This window comes from Rhamphochromis longiceps, linkage group LG9 (assembly GCF_057381845.1).
Source record: "Rhamphochromis longiceps isolate RC_006_pf linkage group LG9, R_longiceps_female_GT1.1, whole genome shotgun sequence".
Lineage (NCBI taxonomy): Eukaryota > Metazoa > Chordata > Actinopteri > Cichliformes > Cichlidae > Rhamphochromis > Rhamphochromis longiceps.
The window spans coordinates 24,077,380-24,100,897 of NC_140565.1; the positions used below are offsets into that span (position 1 = coordinate 24,077,380).

The 23,518-nt window shown below is 40.7% G+C and overlaps 1 protein-coding gene across 3 annotated transcripts; it reads left to right on the forward strand.

Annotated features, from left to right (window-relative positions):
* Positions 1-23,021, forward strand: LOC146662378 (uncharacterized). 3 transcript variants are annotated; one of them, XM_085418968.1, is made up of 11 exons: positions 1-321; positions 3,040-3,334; positions 4,014-4,580; positions 9,090-9,308; positions 9,549-9,839; positions 10,225-10,289; positions 10,422-10,528; positions 10,644-10,787; positions 13,520-13,651; positions 19,285-19,554; positions 20,009-23,021. In XM_085418968.1, exons 2-11 carry the CDS (start codon positions 3,183-3,185, stop codon positions 20,216-20,218), a joined length of 2,157 nt encoding a protein of 718 aa, XP_085275094.1. In that variant the 5' UTR covers positions 1-321; positions 3,040-3,182; the 3' UTR covers positions 20,219-23,021. The 3 variants fall into 3 exon arrangements, with proteins under 3 accessions (XP_085275094.1, XP_085275093.1, XP_085275095.1); XM_085418967.1 differs by having other exon boundaries at positions 3,043-3,334; XM_085418969.1 differs by lacking the exon at positions 3,040-3,334.
* Positions 23,022-23,518: the final 497 nt, after the last annotated feature.

A 23,518-nucleotide genomic window follows, 5' to 3' on the forward strand; every position in this document is an offset into this window, starting at 1 on the left:
GACGTCATGCGCTCGGACCAAGCCGTGACCCGCTGCTCCTGCTAAGCTAAGGTGGTTCGTACCAACAGATGGTCCGCGTCAAACGCTCCGAAAACCCGCTTTCCTATGAAATGTGCCGCATTAAGCGATAACGGCGCAGTCGTAGGAAGAGCTACCCACCGCGGCAGCAGCGTTTTCAGTGAGCGTCAGTTACTCTCCGGGAACGCATGCTTGTATTTTAAGTTTACCGCAGCTAGCTGGCTAGCTCGTCAGCTCACCAAAAGTGAAACAGGAACGAGACTGAAAGCTCCAGGAGTTTGACTTCAGCACAGCCAAAACAAGGTGTGTTTTCACGACCTGACCTTGTCTTTTATTTGTACCAGCTAAGAAGTGTGCAGCCGTTATTATTAATGTTACTTTGCCGTGTTTGACAGGTGTAGCTGTGTTCATTTAATAAAGTCGTGTGGTTTAAAAAAAAAAAAAGAAGAAGAGGGAAATGCCCTCGCGACAGGAGTTTTTAGCCATACTGCCACTGCATTGTTTTACTGTGCTTCATCACAGGCTGCCAAAAGGTGTTTTTGTATGAGGATCACACGTTTCCATACTGTAATGTATTCAGTCTGTAGTCCGAATGATTTTCAGTCGGACTGAATTATATACTGAATGATGTGTGTTATTCATGACTGTGCACCCCAGCTGTGGACATTGGTCTTAGGGGCACACTGTTGGATCACATCACTTCTAAATGATAACAAACATCTATTTCTGCAAGAAAAGAAAGTGTTTACACATACTGGACAACACGGAGTTATGGTCAGAGGTTTGCATGCCCTCATCATGTGCATAAATGTCACGTTAAATCTGAGCTTTTAATGATTTCTTTTTCCAAGGTGGAATGATTGTGCAAAAAAAAACACAACCCAAGAATCGGGTGCTCAAAAGTATACATTCAGCCTCAAATATCAGAATCAGAATCAGAATCAGAATACTTTATTGATCCCTGGGGGAAATTATTTTTTGTTACAGTGCTCCATTTTAAACCAACATTAAGACAAGACAGACAATATGCTAACTAAGAATAGTACAATATATACATATATATACATACATACATATTTGGTAAACTGTCCCTTAACAAGTGGCACCTTAAGCAGATCTTTTTGGTGGCCACGAACAATCGTTTGACTTAATTCTGGCTTGATTTGTGAACTCTGCTCTTGCCAGAATTTGTAGAGTTCTTTTAAATTTGTTGGTTTCCTGGCATAGACCTGTTGTAGTCCACAAATAGGATGGAGATGAGGGATTTGGGAAGCCCGTTCAGGAAGTTTAATGTTAGCCTGCTTTTTCCTATCTAAATGTATGTTTGGGATCATTGTCCTGCTGGAGCATCCGACTTGTGTCCAAGTTTCAACCATCTAGTTTTTGATCTGAGGTAGAGTTGAAGAATTTGGAGGTAGTCATCCTACTTCATAATTCCATTCAGTTTGTGCAATTTACCACTGACACGAAAACAGCCCAGAGCGTGATACTATCACTGCCATGCTTGACAGCTGGAAGCTTCGCTTTTACTCCTCCACACATACCTCTTGTCATTGTGGAGAAATACTCAATCCCTAGCTCGCCTGGCCATCAAACATGTATCCAGAAGGCTTTTGGCTTGTCTACGTGGCAGTTGCAAATTTCATTCAAGCTTGAAGGTGTCAATTTTGGAGCAGGAGCTTCTTTCTTGGACGGCAACATCTTAGTCCATGGCGATTTAAAACTCTTCACGGTGGAGAATGATGCTGGTATTTCAGCAATTTCCAGTTCATGACAGGCTTGAGCCTTCGTGGTTCCTGAACATCCAAATCAATTCCCCCTCATCCGAGGGAGTCTGTTTGGGTCGTCTTCCAGATCTTGGCAAAATGGTGACATATCTGAATAACTGGTACTTATGTACAACTGGTTGAAGTGATGATCTTGGAATCTGCGGTTGTTTAGAAATGGCTTCAAGAGACCTTCAGTTCCTTGGACTTTCCTGTTGTTCAGCGTATATGTCAGCTCAATGAGTGCTGTCAAACAAATCCTCTTTATGATGACAAAGAGAAACTACTGATTGTAGTCAGTCATGATCATTAACCAGAAGTTAATGGGCTTTGGCCTTGCCAATTTAAAAGAAAAAAAAGAAAGAAAATCCCAAATAAATTCAAACTTGTACATCCAATTCTTTGTATTTTTTTAAGTCATAAAGATCATTAAAAGCCAAAAATCATCATGACATTTGTGCTCATGATGAATTTATTTTAACTTCTTTATGCGACGTAACAATATAGCTGCAATTGACCTAATAATATCTGTCAACAAATTCATCAGTCAGGGGATAATTCTGGGTCTTTTTCTTGGCTCAGTGGGGGCCTTTAGGAGCACACTCATTGGTTCAGATATAATTAGCAAATAGTCTGTTACCTTAGGAAAGACTGGCTTATTCATTTTCCTAATATCTTTGGTGATTTTATAAACAACAGTAAATTAAACCTCACTTAAAAAAATAAGAGTTGTTGTTCATTTATTTATTTTTATCACAGTCTGGCTGGGTGCTGTCTTTTTTGCCTCATTGGGCAACATTTAAGGAGTCTTGAGCTTTTCCATATAGTTTATGCATGTAAACATGAATACTGTGGGTAATCATGTTTGGTTATATCTCAGGGTTTTTCCATGTTGGATGTGACCTTTCAGGTCCACCTACAGTAAATACAATAAGTCTTTGTTGCCTTATTCAACAGAAATCTGTCTGTTGTTGTGTTTCCTGGATGTTTGAAAAACAAAATATTTATCGTGTTTGAGAAAATGAATCCCCGTTGAACATAAAAGCTTTATCCTTCATAATGGACAAAATCTGCATGTACCAAAATATTGTATTTTATTAAATACAACACATTGTGTAATTACAGTAGCAGGAACTTGTTACATAACAAACTGTAACGTGTTAGATCACAGTCAGTGTGTTGATCACTCATTCTGTGCTTTTAGCTGTCAACACACTTTTTATAGGACATAAACATGGTTTCTCCCTTGCGTTAGCAGCAGCTTATCCCTCCGTCGTCATCATGGAGTCCTGAAATCTTCAGGCTTCGGCGACTCGCCAGGTCGCTTGTGGTTGATTTGGACCAGAGGCCTCTTCAGCCTACAGCCTGTCCGACCTCCCAGGCTGAGGGAGCGAGCAGATGGGGAACTGGTGCTGTTGTCGCCATGAAAGTCCCTGCGGCAGTTTGGAGGAAAGAAGCGGTTTGCTGACCAGTGACTCGAAGGCCACCCAGTTCACAGGCTGTAAAGCTGTGGCTGGCAATTGCGGTCCTGAAGGAGATGATTGCATGAGGTGAGATGACTGGGAAAACACAGACAAGGAAACTCAAAGTGAGTGTGTGAAGGGTGCTGGGTGCTAATAAGACTTGGTGACCTAATCTGGTACAACAGACACACTTTCACAGGATTTCCCAGCAGTGTTTCGTTTCTCAGGTTCCTCCATAAGCAGCAGACCACAAACAATTTTAGAGCTGACTCAGAACACTTTCAGCTGAGACTTTTAAACGCTTGAAGAAAGCTTTGGAGTTTGCGGTAATATTGGATTTAAGCATCTAAAACACGCAGACAGTACCTGCATCTGTGGTCACAAAAGCAGCATTAAATGCTGGAAAATGGGTGAAAACAAAATGATGATTAGATTTTCCCCTGTGGGTTGTGTAGGATGCACCATGTGACCCAATGACAGCACAAAACAGAGTACTGAGATCAGAAACAGGGTGAGGGGGACTTCCAAAGGTCTTAAAGTGTTTGTGGAAGTCAAAACATTTGTCATTTCATGAACTAACTGGTAATCAAAGAGATAATGTTTTGAACAAAGGTTATCTGCTTCCTCTCCACCTACAGGGTTGAAGGAATCCTGAAACATTTCAACAGTGTCTTATCTTTGGTCACAAAACATTGTTTTTCTGGGCATGAAAAGGGTGTAGCCGAGGCTCTGTTGCATTGCTAATGAATACTGTGTTGTCACTTAGGGATGAGGAGCGGAAGATGAGTCCTGAGACCGGAGAGCAGGAGCCTAATAACACTCAGGAAAATGGACCCTTGAAGCAGGAAGTCATTCAAATAGAGATGCCTCCGCCCTGCAACATGTCTGAAGAAAACGCCACCGGAGTACAAGATACAGAGGAATCTCCTGCTCACAGTCGTCAACTTCCAATGCAGTGCGCTTTGGGGTCTGTCCAGGATGAGCACGCCAAGGCGGATTCTGAGGTTTTAAAAGCACCAGAGATAGAAGAAAACCCCCCCACGCAATACAAAATCCCAGATGGCACCTCTCTGACACCTGAGGTGGTCTGCTTTGAAAAAACTCCGCATACTGAGGCAAACACAACAGTAGAGCAAACTGCAGCGAGCACAACTCATCATGACAAAGAAGAAAAAGTGACTGTTGAAGCTGCAGCTAAACCATCAGGGGAGTTTTCTGAAAATCACCAAGTGTCATCAGTGTCAAACATGCTGTTGGCTGCAGCTGCCCCGGCAGCCCAGCTGTCGTCTGTGTCTGTGGGAAAGCAGGAACCTGAACCTGAGCCTCTGACATGGTGAGTTACATGAAATGAACCTGTAAGCTTAGAATTTAGCTTCCCTTTTATAATGATTTTAATATTTATTCTGAAGAGCTGGATAGAAAGTTCCAGTGCAGTTCAATGTCATATGTTGTCTGTATTTCTTTTAGAAGAAAATATGAACTTCTTAAAGCGCTTCTTTCTTTGTTGTGTGCTCGTTTTACCATGACATTTCCTGCATTAAAAATATAACGCCTTACTTAAAAGTACCACAATATCTTAGCACCTGTATAATGTCAAATACTGTAAGACTCCTTCTAACAGCTCCAGTGTCTAAAATTAAAATATTGTGACACAAATGCGACACGTTCTTCTACACGTGGTGGTTGTTTAATCAAGTTTCGGCAACACCAAACATTTATTTTGCTTTTAGTGGTTGGACACATTGATATGTGTATTGTATCACTTCCCTTTGCCATACAGGTGTTGATACATTGCTGCCAAATGTAGTTCGTTTTGCTAAAACAGGAAGCTGCTCTAAACGTCTGTCAACAACTTGACTTACCGGAGGATCTGCTTTATGACTCTGGGTTCAAGATGATATAGCTCTGCCAATGCTGTAAATTCCTCTCATACCAAGCAGATTAGTTTGTTTATTCTTTTTTAAATTTTTAGTTTGATATGAATTGTGATGTCAAGTGTCCAATTTTGTCCCACCTAGCAGTGGTGAAATCCCTGGATCGAGATTGGGATCAGTTCCAAAAGTTAATCGCTTCCAAGTTGGGGGGCAAAAAAACACCTCTGTTTATATTTTCTTTCAAATACGCCAAAGTCTTTTTGAGTAATCCTGCAACAGAAAGACAAACTGAACTGCTCCTTTGGAGGTAACGATTGAGGGTAAACTAAGTGACTGGTTTTTATATAGCCCTTTTCTACTTGAGCACTAAGAAAGCAGTTTATACAACATGTCTCATAACCCATTCATGCACATTCACACTCCAGAAGATGTATCAGGATCAACGTGTGGTTGAGTGTTTTGCCCAAGGATACTTTAGCATGCAGTCCACAAACCTCCCAATTAGTAGTACTGTACTACCACCTGAACACAGCCTCCAAGTGATTAGGAGTTGTAGTGAAGAAGAAGGCAGACAAAGTACAAAGCTCTTTACTTGAATTAACACACTGTTTAGAGTGAATATTATCATTATATATATTACAGTGAATAAACAGATGGTTACTCCTCTCAGCTCTGAAAAGCTGATGGGGTATTGAGATCACCCTGCCAGGCAGGCAGGTAGCTGTGAAGTGTGGACACGAAAGTTTATGAATGCAATAACTGGAGAACGAGGCAACATAGTATTTCAAAACTGATACCACAGATGCTACTTAAATCTCAGACGAGTGTGAATCCCGGACATCGGAGTCAGAGATCAACTTTTCAGATTTTTCAAATTTATACCATAGGTGCATTTACTAGGAGGCTGAGGGTAGCACAGACAACCGCTGGTATTTTTTTCTTCTGATGTATTGTTACACATATGTCTTGCAATATATAAAGTATTGTAGAATCACTGGGGATCAAAGTACTGTGATAGTATTGTGAGTTACTCTGTGACTCCCAATGCTGCTTGCTGCAGTCTTACTTTGGTGGTTTACTCAATTATAATAATCCAGATGAAACAGCTTGGCCTCCTTAAAAATGGTTTAAAGACAGAAGACTGTCTTATTGTTTCTAGAGGATTGTAACATTTTCTAATCACATCTGTGTCTGGTTTGGACAGCTGCTAAATTCTTTTCTTTCTTTTTTGTCGTTCAAGTTTTTATTTGTTTTATAACAACCAAAGGAATAACAAATCTTAAACGTAAAGCAGCCAAGTCGGCGCTTACCATACCATTCATGAATCTGATCGTCCCGGTGGTACAAGAGCAGTCCCAGGATTTCTTGAAGTTCTCTGTATTGTTATTTAGCTTGGCCAGCAGGTGTTCATATGACACTTTCTCCAGCATGAATTCCAACCAGTTTTTAATGTCCGGAGCAGAAGTTGTATTACATAATCTGTATAATCTGTGACCACTCCCAACTGTATCACTGTATTTTGGTGTTTTAATATTAGGTATTATTGTCCGATTCCCCCAATAGGCATAGTCTTGGTGACATGGGTATCACCATGCACATTCTTATGTGTTATAATTCTATTTTCCAAAATGGGGAAACGTATTTACAGTCCCAGATCGCATGTATAAAGGTTCCTGGTTCTGCTTGACATTTCCAACATAAATAATTGGTAAGTAGACCCGTTCTACAAAGGCTAGATGGAGTAAAAAAACTGTACTATCTAGAGCAGGGCGATATGGCCAAAAATATTTATCACGATATATATTTGAAAATTTGCAATAACGATATAACCGACGATATAATTGATGCGAGACAAAATACAACTCCACAACATTACTAGCGCAAAAAGACAACCTTCCATTTATTTTCACTTAAGAAGCTGGTTTTTATGTACATTAAAGCTTTATAAAAATGTAACAGTGCAAATGCAAATTCCTTGCTGAAAGTTTAACCAAAAGGCATTTCCAGTAGAAATGGGCTGACATATCCTGAGCATAACCATGTATAATATCCACTGAAGTTAAAAAGAGGTGCTTTGCAACATTAAACTGCAGTGTGCATTATGTATTTTTCGGACCATAAGGTGCACGGGATTATAAGGCACATTAAGCGAAACAAAGCAGTCAGATAAATCAAACTTTATTAAACTCATTCTTCTTGCTTCCTCCACTTCTGTACCATTGATTCATTAATGTTGAATTCTCTGGCAGCTGCTCTATTCCCATGTTGTTGCAGTATATTAATGACTAACCTCGTATTGTGGATGGATTATCTCAGTTGTTCTCCTGACTGAAGTTTGGTCCGTTTACAGCATCCTGCCATGCGATTGCATTTGTCTCTAACCATGAAGAACCTTCACGTTAACTTTTATAAGTGGAAAAGTGTTAGTGTTCGTCCTCCAGCTTCACTGTTTATGTTATGCTAACATAGCTGTGTCGCTAGCGATCACGTAGCACATCATTATATACCAGCTAGCCCAACTTCAGTAACCCTACAAACGTCACTGCTGTTTAGTTTCCTGTCTTCATTTATGTTGGAAGTGATAGCAGAGCTGTACGTTTGATTTTTTTCAGAAATCTCTCAGTCAGAACATGCTATATCATGCTTAGGTAACTAGCGAAACTAGCGAGCTAACTTCCGCTAGCTTCCTGCTAACTTCTAACTCCGTTAAATGTAATAACTTTTGTTTTCATGGATGCCTGGAAGTTAAACTTTATAGTTACACCTGGTAAAGCAGCAATGCTGATCGTTTTATTAAAGATGAAAGAATTTAGACAGTTTTTAACTCTAAGTGATGCTGCAGTGTTGTTTGACCTGAAACATACGGAGTTTAGGACCCAGATTACTCCCAGATTTAAGAGCATCTTAGTCCGACAAATACGACAATAACGACGGCCGCTTGCATGTTCTGCAAAAAATGTGCTTTGTTGTGTATCTGACGGACAAACACCAAACCAGTTCCACATCACGGAAGTTGCACCATTTTTACAAACCAATTCTGGTTCATCTGTTTCACTCAACAATCGGCCATGTGCGTATGAAAACAAAGGCACTGCGCATGCGCGTTTTACTCCCATTCTATCGCGATATTTCATTTTCCTATCGTTGCCTAACATTATACCGGTATTACCGTGAACGGTATAATATGGCCCAGCCCTAGTACTATCTTATAATGACTCTTTAATGTTTCCTATTATGTGACAGTATCTTTAACCATCCATCATCATTATTTGGACAGCCAAGGTCCCTCTGCCATCTGTTTGTATGCTATTAAATAATTTGTGAAATGCGGATGCCTTGTGTTTGATACTGAGTAGATCCATACATTTTTGTATGTATGAAATTATCTTTAACAATGCAGAATCTAATCTATAAGTATTTCCAAAAGTTATCTTTTTGTTTTTTAACATTATATCTAAGCATGAAAACCCAAAAAAAACACCCCGCCTGTGTATATACATCACCTATATTGTGTGTCCCCTCCATAAGTCACTTTCCAGTATGCAATTTATTCCCAACACAGATAAAAAGGTTGAACCATAATGAGGAGTACAGCTGTTTAAAATGTGACATGGCATGCATCCCGTGTCTCTTTTCTTTCTTTGTTTGCTTCTTGTCCCAAGTTCACCATCCCTTTAAATCATTAACCTCCGTTTTTTCTTTTTAGATCTGTGGTTGCATTAGACCATCAAACTGTTGCAGAATCACTGATCAGGGCCGTTTTATGACCATGCTGTTAACGCTCTATAGGCCTTGACTTACTACTTTTGGTTTTTCAAGTATGACATGAGGTGATAAGGGCTTCTATGGATAGCTTTATTACTGAACATTATTACACATGTACGACTGTTGTGTAATCACTTGCTTTTACATTTGTGCAAGCAATAGTCTATTTATTTTTTTTACCTTTCTTATTGCTATCTGCTCAGTGCCGGGACAGATGATTCAAATAGCAGGGAGCCCAGTCTTGAAGACCCAAAAAGCCATGATGTCTCCCAGTTGTCTTCTGGATTGGAGCCCACGGAACTCGACCACAGCGGTGAGGGACAGGACTCTGCCAGCTCAGTGAAGGAGCCAGAAACCACAGCTCCAGCAGACGCCAGAGAGAGGCCAGTGGGTTCAGAGTTTGCAATAACAAAACAAACAAGGTATTTGTTTACGTGAACTCTGGACTTGTGGCGGCAGAGTGGCACTGTGGCCACTAGGGGGCGAACTCTTACCATTGCATCTTCTATGACAGTCAGCCCTCCTCATACCTGCAGTTTTCCTACAGCTAAATGTGTGCTTTACATTTCTAAATACAACTTAAGTTGCACATTTGCAAGTTTGAGTTTAAGACATGAATGGTAAACTTGGCTTTATACACAAAACATGCATTTTCTTTTCAGCTTGCCGTTAGATGAAGATAAAAGGTCAGATGCGGAGCATACACCTACAATGTCAGAGGAGGTCGTGTCTGTGGAGAAAACCAAGCAGGAACCAATGTTAGTGCAGGATAACGATGAAGATCTCCCCAAGGTCAAGCGGAACGATGAAGAGATAAAAGAGGAGAGGCCAACTGAGGCCGAGACTGAACCTGTGAAAGATGCTGAAAGCGAGGAGGTTACAGGAAAAAAGGAGCAGCTGGCAGAGAGCGCAACCAAGAATGTTATGGCTGACACCACAGAGAAGGAAGACAGGTCTGTAAAGATCCCCTCTGTTCACTTTATAGTCCTGAATTGAATCACAGCATCTGTTGAAAGAATAAAGGAGGTAAAACCACTTTTACCCAAGAAACAGATGGGATTATGAGACAAAAATGTAGCAAAATACACACAAATTATGTGTTTATTATTTATAGTCAAGTTTATGTTTATTTATTTTTTATTTTTTTGCAAATGTCACAGAAAAATGAAATCTGGACTTACACATTTGAAGTGTGAGTATTTTTAGTGAGATTAAGTTGTCCCTGTCCCAGTTGGCATTGACTTAAAATTGCTCGATATGGAGATCCAGGACCAGGCTTTGGATACACAAAAATAACTTGTTGTTTGATTAAAAATAAGTGTTTCTGTTTTATCATAGTGAAGAAGATTTGTACAGAGGCGAAGAGGAGCTGTCTGCGTCACAGCCCGAGCTGGAGACAAAACGTCAGTACATCCTCCGCTTCTATTGCATCAGTGATTTTCAACAAGTGCAGCTTTTGTCTGTCATTTGAAATCTGGACAATAGTCTTTTTGTTCTGCCCATCGTCTCACCTTTCTCTGCTATCCCTCGCTCAGTTTTAAAGGTGGAGGACAGATGCAGTTTGTCACCGGTGGTGAATATTCTGTTGTACAGTGAGAGGGAGTGGAAGGGAAATACTCTTAAAAGCGCTCTCATTAAAAAGGTTGGTGCCTGAAGTTTCTCAGAAGAATCATTTCAGGTTAAAGCCAGTTCTTATTTATTTATTTTTACATTAATGGCTAGGATGTTTCCTCTAATGTCCCCGTGTGTTGGTGCAGGGTTATAAGGAGATGTCCCAGAGCTTTGCCAGCGTACGAAGAGTCAGGGGGGACAACTACTGTGCCCTCAGAGCCACGCTGTTCCAAGTGTTGTCCCACAGCACCCAGTTGCCTGCGTGGCTGCAGAATGAGGACGTCATCATGGTAAATTTTCACTTCTGCATCTTATCGTTCAGAGCTCATGCTGAAACCAGCCCCAGCATTGCCAAGAGTTGAAACCACTGCTGTCAGCAATTGCTGTAAGAAATTGCAGCTTCCACATTTTGTCCACCCGCCATGCTCTGTGCAACTGTTCAGACCTGTTTGTGTGAGAGGCCGTTCTCCAAAGGCAACAAAGCAGAACTGACTTTACACTGGGCACAGCAGCAGTGGAAAAGAGGAACTAGAAAAGTACCATGTACCGTAAACCTCAGTCACACAGGCGCAGGTTGGCGACTCCATGACAACCATTGGTTGCTAAGGAAAAATTGCTATTCCCCAATAAAAACCAAATGACAATCTGAATTTCAGTCATTTAGCAGTTCCTGGAAGTCACAAGGATTTACCAGGGGATCCCATGTGACTGGGGTACTATGTTAGTGCTGATTACGGTGATAATTGGCTGCTTTGAGATTCAACATGTTGTGCGTTCAGAGATACACTTTCACATCTCATGCTTGTAACGAGTGGTTATTAAAGTTACTGTTCGAAGGAGTCTGGCCATTTTCCTCTGACATCAACAAAGCATTTTTCACCCAGCGATCAGTGTCTGTTAATCCAAGAGATGGTTCTGTGAGAAAATCCCAACAGATCATCAGTTTCTGAAATACTTACACCAGCCTGTGGGCGATCGTGGCTCAAGAGTTGGGAGTTCATCATCGCCAGTGTGTGAATGTGTGTGTGAATGGGTGGATGACTGGATGTGTAAAGTGCTTTGGGGTCCTTAGGGACTAGTAAAGCGCTATATAAATACAGGCCATTTACCATTTTACCAGAAACTATGCCACCTTCAAAGTTTGTTAAATCTTCCCCATTCTGATGCCTATTTTGGACTTCAGCAGGTCATCTTGATCATGTCTAAGTGCATTGAGTTGCTTTCATGTGATTGGCTGATGAGATATTTTTCTAAACAAGCAGCTGTACCTCATGAAATGGCAGGTAAGCGTATGTAGTTTGCCTGCCATGTCACTTACCTGCTAATTAGTGCTAAAGACTTGTAATAAACCGCACAATTTCACTCACAAAGAATAGCAACAGAGTTCTTAGTCATGGCATGGTATTTGCTAGATAAATATCTTAAGTCCTCCAGACTGTACCTCAAAGCAGCCAGTCCTAATAATACATAACTTTAACTGCTGATGAAGTTTAGATTAATTACTTATCAAATTTGCCCCTCATAAAAGTAAAGGGGAAATTGGCTATAGACCAAATCTAGGTTTCCTTATGCGCAATACTGAGATTGTGATTATGTAAAATGCAGCAGCAGAATGGGTTTTTGGGGTGTGACTACTCCTGCAAGCTTGACTGGCACACATATAGTTAAAGGTATGTTATTTAAAAGAAAAAAAGGATACTGTACTGTACTAGAACTGTGTGTAAATACACCTTCCAACAACTTGATGCGTTCTCATAAACATATAATTAATCAATAAAAAATACATAAAAGTGGGCATTTCCCGTATGACATTTTCCTTCTTACCCACGGTGTTTTACATTTGGGGCTAGAGACCGGCCACATAAGTATTGTGTCAAAAGCAGAGAAGTAGAGACGTCTCAGGCCTTAGTGTGCCCTGAAAGGACATTAATATTTGTTCCTGGATCTTCAGACTCAAGACATGAAGCATCATACCTGTTTTATTTTCAGAGAAGGGCCTTCTACAGATGGGGAAAACCTCCAAGGTGGCTCTGCATCCAGTGTTTTGTTTTGTTGTTGTTTTTGCCTGTTTTTATTACAAAGGACTTTGTGGTTTTTGACCTGTGAAAGGTGCCGTATAAATAAAGTTTACTTACTTACTAGTAGAAACAGGCTGGCTGGCCGTGCCCGTTACCGGGTACAGTCTATGTAATTTTTTTTTTTTTAACCTGTCTTGCTAACTAAAACTTATTTGTCCTACAGCAGCCACCGTAGCTAGGAGTATGCACTGTAGTTATTCTGTGTGCCTTCTCTCTCCCCAAGCGGTCGCGGCAAATGGCTGCCCCACCCTGAGCCTGGTTCTGCCGGAGGTTTCTTCCTGTTAAAAGGGAGTTTTTCCTTCCCACTGTCGCCAAAGTGCTTGCTCATAGGGCGTTATATGATTGTTGGGTTTTTGTCTGTATGTATTATTGTAGGGTGCACCTTACAATATAAGAATAAGATTAATAAGAATAAGAATAACTTTATTTATCCCGAGGGAAATTCTTTTGTCATGTACATGCTCAAAGCAGCAGGAGAGACAGAGGAACAGATGAATAAGATATACAATATATACAATAAGAGCAGTAATATACAGTAATAATGCACCTTGAGGCCACTGTTGATGTAATTTGGCGCTATATAAATAAAATTGAATTAATTTGAATTGGGAGGAATAAGAAAACAAACCTCGGTTGACTGCAATCTGCAATATACCTAATCCAACAGTGAAAATTTTACACAGCGTAACTTTAAGAATGTATTATCTTAGTTAACAGTTTTCAATTTTCCTGCGACTTGTGTCCATTTTATAAACAAAAAATGTGTTTTATGCTGACAACATAGTCACTAACTCCTTGGTCTGAGAAGTCACGTTGCTAATATCGAATGGTTAATTATATACAGCTGTTGGTAGAAAAGAACCAAAAATTTACTGCAGAAGTGATCATTGCCCCGTCTTGTAAACACTGTTAATGTTACATAACGTAGTTCTTTGTGTTTACAGCTGCCAAAACAACTGGAGGCTCAGGATGGGCTGATAAGTCAGTGGACATTTCCTGGAGAGTGCCTGCAGAGAGATGGGACAGGAGATGCCGTCCAGCAGCTTAAAGGCTACATGGAGCTTCTCCGTAACACGGTACTGGCTGCAGACCTTCACAGAAACTCTCACACAGCAAGAAAGTATTTCAAAAACACAACAAGCGTAAACCACAGCGCTATTTTTATGCCATTTGTGGACACTCGAGGGTATTGATATTCACCCATGAAGGGTTGGCTGATTGCTACCATATGTTAAAGGGAGGTAGTTTTCTAAAGGATGTGTGGCTTCTTTTTTCCTGTGTGTCATTAAAGCAGCCTGGTAATGCTCTGAGGGGATTTAGAGGAATAGCAGGAACTAAACTGATAAAAGCACTTTACCAGTCTGAGGCTTGGTGTTGAATTTATATTCAGTCGCTGCCTGGTAGGATGAGGAATTCTGGTGTTTACATACCTCTGTTGTGTTACGAGATGTAGCTGTGTATCTGACAGTATAATCTGTGGTCTGTCTCGTAGTCTGCGCAGTTTGTGTCATGTACATTTAAGTGTATAGGGGAAAGACACTCAATACAGCAGCTTTGCAATAGATAAAAATGGTGATATCTGATTCTGTAGTGTGTATCATCATAAAGGAAATAACCAACAAAAGATCCTTTTTGACCAGATCAGCCTGGGGACCAACGTCAAGAACAGATCAGTAACTACAAGCGTCATTTTCACACCTTTGAAAACTATAAAGTGGTGTATTTACAACAAAAAAAAAAATCTCCCCGCAACAACAACCTTGGGGTCGTAATTTGTTGCTGATGCTTCCATCCATACCAAAAATTGAAACCATCAGTGCTTCCATTAATCTCTATACCATAAGGTTTCAATTTAGCGCAAGAATCCATGTGCCAAATAGCATTTGGCCCTTTATTGCTTAATAATCTGTTGGATTGACCCGCTGCACCACATATCCCATTTGAATAGCTCAAAGGTGTCCAGCGTTATCCTTGACTCTGTCCATTGTGCTGTAGTTCTTTATGCACAAATGACATCACCTAGAGCTGGGCGATAGAACGATAACGATATGTATCGCGATATAACTTTTACTCGATAGAGAAATTAAGCTATCGCGATAGACCTCGCCGCTCTTGTCCTCAAAAAAAAAAAAAAAAAAAGGTCAGCCAATCCAAATTAAGTAGCGCAGAGCCGAACCAATCACAGCCGCAGCGTCACGTCGCGTGACTTGTTACGTACAGCACAAGTGCCAAGCCGCACGTGTGTTTGTTTGGGAAGCAGCCAGCGGGTAATGGAGCCAGCGCATAATGGAGGAAATGAGTGTGCCGACTAGAAAAATCAACCGAGCGTGACCAAAGAGAAAACAGATGATGGTTCCAATGCCGGAGAGATTGTCAAACGGAAGAGCCATAGAAGTTCCGTAGTGTGAAGGTATTTCGGCTATTTCAAGTCTGACAAAAAACAGAGTAGCGTGCACTGTAAATTGTGCCGAAAGCAAGTCTGGAAATACAATAAACTGGTGCATGCGTCACACTGTGCGCCACGTTATTGTTTCGGTGAAATGAATTTCTACAATACTGTTACTGTTAATTCTACTCTCTGCAGTGTTTAAATGCTTACATATACACACAGTTACTGTCCCTCCACACATACGACTCGGTTCTGCTTCTATGCCCCAGCTTTGTTTACTTTTTCCCACCGAGGCTTCTAGACTTCTGATTGGCCAACATTTCTGCACGGTTAGGAATCTAGCGCCACCTGCTGCTTTGGCATGTTCATAGCAGCGTTTTCCTTCATTTCTGCCTTTATGTGTGGACGGGATTATTTTTAAAACGAAAACGGAAAATCTCCGTTTTCAAAAATACCCGTGTACGTGTGGACGTAGCCTCAGTCTCTGACTGGAAGCGCTAATTCATCATTCGGCTTTTGTCAGACTAAAGTAACTGTTAAAACTGTTTGAAAAGCTAAGCTATACAACAAGGAGAGATTGAGAATTTCCTTTTAGTTCTCAGTTTATTTGATATTGACAAAAGTTAGTCAGTTTTGTCTGTTCTTCTGTAAAACAAACTAAGATTTATTTTTAGAATTAATATTTTGTTTCTAAGTGGAATTGACAATTTAGTCTGTTTCGTTTGTTCTATTTTGAAACTTAAACGCTTTAGCGGCTGCCTTTTGTGTAGTTTGCAATATTTGCCTTTATCTATCTGAAAAAGTCTCATGTTCCTTAAGTACATCTACCCTGTTGAACTTATTATGGGAAATAAATATTTAAATAAAAACAAGCTGCTGATTATTTCACATTTTACTTGTGAGCAACGGCACATTTAAATCTTACAAATATAGTTATTTGGCTTATATCGTGATAGATATCGTTATCGCCTGAAATGAAAAAAACATATCGTGATATGAAAAAATCTCATATCGCCCAGCTCTAACATCACCTCATCTAAATCGGTGTGTTGTCTTCTGGATAGACCCATTTCCTAACATCGTTTCTTCAAAGTCTGGATGCTTATGATAATGTGCTGATTCTGAGGTAAAATCATGAGTAGTTATTTGGTGCCACTATAAAAGTAAAATTTACTTGGGTCATCTAATGTTGGCAAAGCAAACCTGTTGTGCAAGGAGACGGGTTTGCTTGAACCCGCCTCTTTGCACAAAGAGACGGGCTGTATTTAAATACACCTGCCCTGTATTTTTTTTTTCTACCTTCAGCGGCCCGTCGTAAACAAATGAATGTGTCATTATGCAAACAAATAAATGTTTTCAGCCAAGATATGTCAAGTGACCGAGTGCGTGCAACACAGTAGTCAATTTGCTCATTGACAAAGACTCATTCAGACTGATGGTGGCTACATGCTGGCAATCTGCCTGCATTTATGAATTAGAAAGCAGTTATTTGCAAACCTGCAAAAATCTCTCTTAGAGCGACTGCAGTCAGTCCAAGTCAGACTGTGACTGTTTGCACAAAGGTTGCATTCCCTTTAGGTGCAATCAGCTTGTGATCAAAGATGCTCGTGAGTGTGCAACACCCTCAAGCTCTGAGCAACCATTTAGTCACCACAAGTTGCAGTCAGCTACAGAATGTGAAAAAAATTCAATACACTCACCAATCAGAGGCAAGGAGGATGCTTTTTACCCATGTTACTGAGCTGTTGGCGTGCTCTGAATTAATATGTAGTATTTGAGTTTAACTTAATTAAACTTTAGCTATCCAGTGTTGGATTGCTTTTTGGTTGAGTTGAAGTTTGCTTAGCTAATGTTTTCTGCTTGAGATGAGTCCTCTTCTTCATTGTTTCCCCAGAGTTTTTTTTATTATCATTATTTTTATTTTATTTTATTTTTTATAAAATATTGACATTGTGGTGCCAGTTTAGCTTAATGGATGTTTTTTTTGTCTCCCAGCACAGTGTCAAGAGCATGAAAGAGATTCTATGAGACAGACAGTTACTCTAGGAGAGGTGGACCGGGCTGTAGAAGGCCCTTAACCCATCAGCAGGATCTGTTTCTTCTTGTTTATGCAAGGACAAGTAGAATTAGCCTTGCCAGAGCAATGACCTCCAGCAGGCCACCCATGTGGGTTTCTGACCACGTGGCTGAAACAGACTTCATGAGGGCCCAACATCATCTAGTGGGCCCTGAGCTTACTGCCTAGCACCGTAAAGCACGATTGGCATTGGCCATAGAATACCAAAATTGGCACACTGGCCTGCTGTGCTTTTCACAGATGAGTGCTGGTTCACCCTGAGCACATGTGACAGACGTGAAAGAGTTTGGAGAATCCCAGGCATGCATGCAAACCCATGGGGGCCACACAAATTACTCAGTACCATTTTAAGCTACAGCAATGAAATTTTGGCAAAACCGACTAGCTTGACACATCATTTTTTCACTTCAGTTTTCGGGGACTCTTTGAACTTAGCGCTCTGTAGCTTGATACTTCTTATTTCTATCAAACAACATGGCATCCTTTTCTTCCTAACACATTACCCAGTCTGTACAAGTGTAGATTTTCCCCATGGACGTTTGATGTGTTTTCAAAGTATTCCTTTAACATTTTTGAGCAGTGCATTTTCATCTTACACACACTCTCTGATTGGCAGTTTTGAGGTTCAGCATCCTGACCAGCAGCACTTCGACTGACTGGAGGATCTAGTTACCCCCAACCTTCCAATTAGCAAACACATCCCTGTACCTCCTTAACCACAGCTGCCCCATCCCAACAACTAGGGATGGACCGATCCAATATTACGTATCGGTCCGATACTGACCTAAATTACTGGATTGGATATCGGAGAGAGATAAAAAATGTAATCAGATTCATTAAATATCTCAAAAGCACCTCACAAAACTTGCAACCAATGACTGTAGAAAAGGTCATTGCTTGCGACACGGCGTAACTCAGCTCATGACCCTAGCATGTTGGGGCAGTATGTGTCACGTGATAGAGCAGCTGTGGCGTGCGAGACCTCTCGGCAGTCGCTACCAAACCGGCATTTCATCTCCGAGAAAGTTAACCCAGAGAGAAGTAAAGCAAGTGTGTAAGTTCATCTTTGAATGTTTGTAAAGCATTTTAGCCTTCTCTCCCCCTCCCTCTCCTGTTGCTACTTCAATCATGAAACTGATCAATGATCAGCTGATCGGCTTTTCTGTTGCCACTCCTGTCTCTTGTTTGTTTTTGGCCCACTTCGCGCCAGAGAGAGGAAACCAGCAGCTAAAGAACAGCAGCACGTTTAAGCTTGATAAGCTGTTGTTAGAATTTATTTAATATTACTTTTTACACCAGGATCTTTTTCTATGCAGCTGACGGCTGGTAACTGTGCAGGGGCGGATCTAGCAAAGTTTAGCCAGGGGGGCCGATAGGGCATTAACAGGGAAAAGGGGGCACAAAGACATACTTTTCTTTCTTATTCTCATTTAAAATGTCTACCTTTAATTAAATAATTATCTGAATCTTACACCCAAAGTTTTAATCCGACGTAAAATGAATAGAAGTCCATTACTGTATATAGTAACTATTAAGTCTAATATATACCCTGGTAAGCTATACTACTTTTTCCTTTGGGAACCATCTGTGCGGTCTGCAATTCTGTTGAAGAAAGATGTTGAATCTATTTAATTATTGTAGAAAAATAATTTATTTCTGTGCATTTATTTATTTATTTTTACACGTGCATTAAATTAAAGTTGATTACATCGATTAAGCATCACGAGGTGGAGGGTGGTTCCCTATTTTTTTTGTTGGCAACCCTATTAGTTAGGTTGTTTAATATTTCTGCTAAGTACTCTTTAAAATACCAGAATAGGGAGGATGGTGTGGGTTTAACTTTATTAGCTCAGTGTTGCTGAACTATGAAATATTTTGGGTGCAGTGTATTTTTTGCATACAGGTTTATCAGAATAGCTTTAGTGTTTTTTTTTTTTTGTTTGTTTGTTTTTTAAATGTATGAACCTATACAAAATGCAGCAAGATATTAAAAAAACAGTTTTATTGATTAAAAAAAATACACTATATCGGATTCATATCGGTATCGGCAGATATACAAATTTATGATATCTGTATCGGACATAAAAAAGTGGTATCGTGCCATCTCTACCAACAACCTGCCCTCATTATCTGAGCTTTAAGTTCCATAACCTGAAATTATGTCTGAAAAAAGCAGTAAATTCTCATGTATAGCCAGCTGTTTTAGACCTCTTCAGTGACTGATACACTTTGTTTGTCTCCAGTGGCAGGCAGCGGTGGACTGTGCCACCGACGCTGAGCGTCAGCAGCTCTGTGAGCGAGTGTTTCAGGGTGGAGAAGAGGAGCTCGGTCTGCTGGAGGCTCTCAAGCTGCTGATGCTGAGCAGAGCGGCAGAGCTGCACAGCTGCATGCAGGGCGGTGAAGACGTCCCCCTCTTCTGCTGGCTGCTGTTCGCGCGGGACTCCTCCGACTGTCCACGCTCTTTCCTCTCCAACCACCTCAGCCACGTGGGCCTGACCGCAGGTCTGGAGCAGGTGGGAAGCGTCTCTGTTGTTTTTGACAACTTTATGGTAAAAGGTTGCTGGGAATTTTCTTTCCCACTGAGTAAACATCTGTCGCACTCAGTAACAAAAACAACAATTCGGGCTGAACATCACGAGGTGGGTGTGTTAACATTTTTGTCATGTGAGAGCCGAATAGTAAAACATGCCGGCGCTTGCTCTGTTTTGTTTTCCGCTTGTTTTGAGTGATGCACCATTGACCCCGGGGGCAGAGGTAGTTCTCAACTGCTGAGCGTTTTAATTGTTATTTTCATTTTTTGAATAACAGATTTTACAAGCTCTGCTTCTAAAGAGAGACTCCACCCGTAAATGTTTTGTGCTGAAGCAGCTGATCAAACATGGAGCTGTTTGAGAAGTCTGCTGGAGTTCCTCTGTAACTGTGCAATTATCCCCTCCCCCCTCCCTTTGCGTTTTCTCTCTTGGGCAGGTGGAGATGTTCCTGCTGGGCTACGCCCTGCAGTGTACCATTCAAGTTTACAGACTGTACAAGGCAGACACAGAGGAGTTTGTCACCTACTACCCGGACGACCATAGGGACGACTGGGAATCTGTGTGCCTCGTCACAGAGGATGATCGCCACTACAATGTGCCCGTTGTAGAAGCTGCAGAAACACAAAAGGAGCTCCCCTCCAGCTGATTGCCACTGCAGAAAAACCTCCTGCCATACAAACACCCCTCAGGTTGATCAAGATTTATCAATTAAAGGTATAGTTTTGGGAAGTGTGCTTATTAATTGACAGCCAGCAGTAAGTTTGCTTAGCTTAGTACAAAGAATGGAAGTAAAGGGTACAAACATACAACCACCAGCACTTTTGATTGTTTGTTTTTGTTTGTTTGCTTTTACTTTAATCCACACAGAAATCAATGACACATGATTTTCTTCTTCCCTGGACAGAGGTGCCTCGCTAACCTTTCTCTATTTCCTTTATTATCTATTAACCTGTGCCGAGCATGGGTCACATCTGTCTGGACTGTTAGATGAAAAAGGGATCACAGATTTGTTGCTTTAAATTATGAGCGATCTTTATCACTGTGCACACACTCCACCAGAAGTAGAGGTGAATGCACGTTAAGAGCCTGGTCTCAGTTTTAATCTCCATCATAAAAAAGCTGTTTAAATATCAGCAGGAAAGCGAAACAAGACAAACTCTTCTGTTGTGATCGCTAGTTGGCTTAAATTAAGATACTTCTGAAGGAAAGGTGCTGGTGGGAGGATGTTCTTACCTTTGGAATGAGTGGTAACCTGAAACCTGCAGACCTCCACAAGAGACTGATGATTTTTGTTTTGGGCCTTTTATTAGAGATGTTCCTGGCTAGTCATCATTTCTAAAAGGCAAAATAATAACTCAGAAAACCTTTAGAATTGAGCAGACCTTAAATCAGGGATGTCAAACTCATTTTAAGTGGGCCGGACAGATGAAAATCTCCTTCGTGTCAGCGTGAAGAAGTTTAACTACACATTTAATCTCAATATAAGAAGAAGTGCGATTTCAACACTACGTCTCAAAAGAAATGCTGCTGCAGCAGACAAAAGAATTCTGGGATTTCATTACAAGAAATAAATGTTACAAATTACAGAAAAGTTCTGGTAGCTCATTGCCCAGACTGTCCTGCAATTATGAAGCATACTTTTTTTTTTTAATTCATATAAAATGCTCTATGTTATTTATCAATTTTGCTGTGGACACACTGTAAAAAAGGAGAAACTTCTCTAGTAGATGGTGCAGCTTTTCTGTCATTTAATTGGTTATCCAGTACACAATTACTATGGTGCAGTATGTGTGGCTGTGGAGGCGATCTTAATTAGTAGGAAAAACAGTAAAACACACAGAAAACAGTCCAATATAAGTCCACGATTTCTTACATTGTCTAAAGATATCCAGTCGGCCAGATTGGAGTCTTTGCCAGGCCGATTCCAGCCCCCGGGACTTACGTTTTAAATTTGTCAAGTTAAAAATTTGACATTCTGCAAACACATTCCATGTTAATGAAAAGGTCCTTTTTTCATTCATGCAAGCACACCCCGGTGCAGAATGTGGTTAAACCTGGCTTTAGCTGCTTGTTTAACCAGCTATTTCAGCAGCTGACTAGCAGGGAGGCAACATTTAAATAACTAGTCAACTGGTACTGTTTGACAAATATTATGGTCTGCTGTGTAGTAGGGCCCATTCTATAAGTTTTTGCTTCAGTTGTAGTGAGTTACTGCCTGAATGTTGCACTGATTACGGAGCGTATCCGTCTATGCACTGCACCCATACAGTCTGTATGTGGAGCTTTCTGGATAACCTTGCGAGCATTAGCTGACACGTTGACACATCTGGCCCCAAAAACCAAAGTGCTTAAGGCCATTAAGCAAACATAACGTCACAGTGACTGTGTCCATCTTCGGTATACAGTTTGTTTTTGGCAGAGAACAGCTAGCTGTCTCCCCCCGCTTACAGTCCTTATGCTAAGCTAAGCTGACTGCCTCCTGCTTCACATGTCTAACTCAGCAAATAAGCACACGTCCCAAAAATCTTGACCTATTCCTTTAAAAAAAACAACAACAAAAAAAACCAACACACAACAAAATGCTGATTCAAGACCACGTACAAGGTTTGGTTTACATGTTCTTGTACACACTGTACTGTATACACAGTTTTCTATTTGGATGTGTACATATCGGATATCCTGTGATTTTCTCAGATAGACGCAGATTCCTTTGCAGGGTGTCATTTTGGAAGGAAAAAAAGCCCAAATTTTCTCAGAAGTCTTTTTTTTTTTTTTTAAATGTAAAATTTTGAGTGAAGCTGCCAACGGCGCCAAAAACTTTAGGTGATGGTATTTACACTGGATGTTGGGCACTTTGAGTGTTAATTTATTGTTTTGTTTTTTAAAACAAGTGTGACCGTCTAAATTCATTAAGTGAAGCAACTGAATTAGTCAATGAAGGGTTGGACGATTTATCAGGTTCAACACCAGATGACGATCAGAAGATTACTCGCATCCTCTGTGTCAGAGGTGTGATTTGTGGCAGTCTGTGTGTGCATGTGTGTTTGACTTTGTGTGTATGTGTGTGTTAAACTCAATGTGTAACATGCTGCCTTTTAACCAAGCTGTTCTGAAGGGAAGAAATGTGCCAATGTTGCTGCTAACACTGGCAACAGACCCAACCACCAGCCGCTGGACTCAGAAAAGGCTCGCTTGGTCCTCCGTGTTGCCTTAGAAATAATGCACAGTAAGAATGAATGTTGGATATTGGTGATAAGAGGCCATTTATGTCTTAATTCCAGAGCAGGTAAAGGTGATTAAAGAAAATGTTATGCCATTTGCAGGAATGTTCTTGCACTGTCAAAAGTTTTGGACAGCATTTAAATAAAATGATTTTTTTGGGGTGGTGGGGGTAAAGTTCTGGATTGAGGTCTGTAGACAAAATAAAACAGTGTAAAAACGTTCTTAAAGTGGATCTTTCCTCTTTGTCTTATGTATACTATTACAATAGTGGATGCTCATTTAAAATAGGGCCAGTGTGCTCGGCATATGCACAAGTAATCGTTTTCATCCCATTTAAGAGTTTTCTTTTTTCTAATCTTGGCTCTGCATGAGGTCAGTGAGGGAGAGGATATCTCTAATATGGTCATCTCACAAGCTCCACCCACAAGTTTGCAAGGGGCAGCCAATTAGAATAAAGTTGTGTTAAACAGGATGAGGATGAGTTTAAAAGCATCTTAAACTGGGTCTTTATGCAGCTCATCCTCTGTGCGAAACAAGCCATCTCTTTAAGACTTGCGTATTTTAATTCTTCACCCTCTGATACCTTCTTCTGGTCACCCTTGTTTCTCTTTCCCGAACTGGTGTCTGACCTGCTTCCAGAACAAAATGACTGGCTACGCATCAGGTCTAGGTATACCCTTGGAAAAACCTGGAAATTACTCCAGATAGATGTGTAGATAGCCAC

What these genes read in the sequence shown, in the direction of transcription:
- LOC146662378 (XM_085418968.1), top strand. Translation starts at nt 3,183, where the DNA reads ATGGGGAACTGGTGCTGTTGTCGCCATGAAAGTCCCTGCGGCAGTTTG. An exon ending in AGAATGAGGACGTCATCATG is followed by an intron (nt 10,788 to 13,519) that starts GTAAATTTTCAC and finishes TTGTGTTTACAG; the next exon opens with CTGCCAAAACAACTGGAGGC. An exon ending in TGGAGCTTCTCCGTAACACG is followed by an intron (nt 13,652 to 19,284) that starts GTACTGGCTGCA and finishes GTTTGTCTCCAG; the next exon opens with TGGCAGGCAGCGGTGGACTG.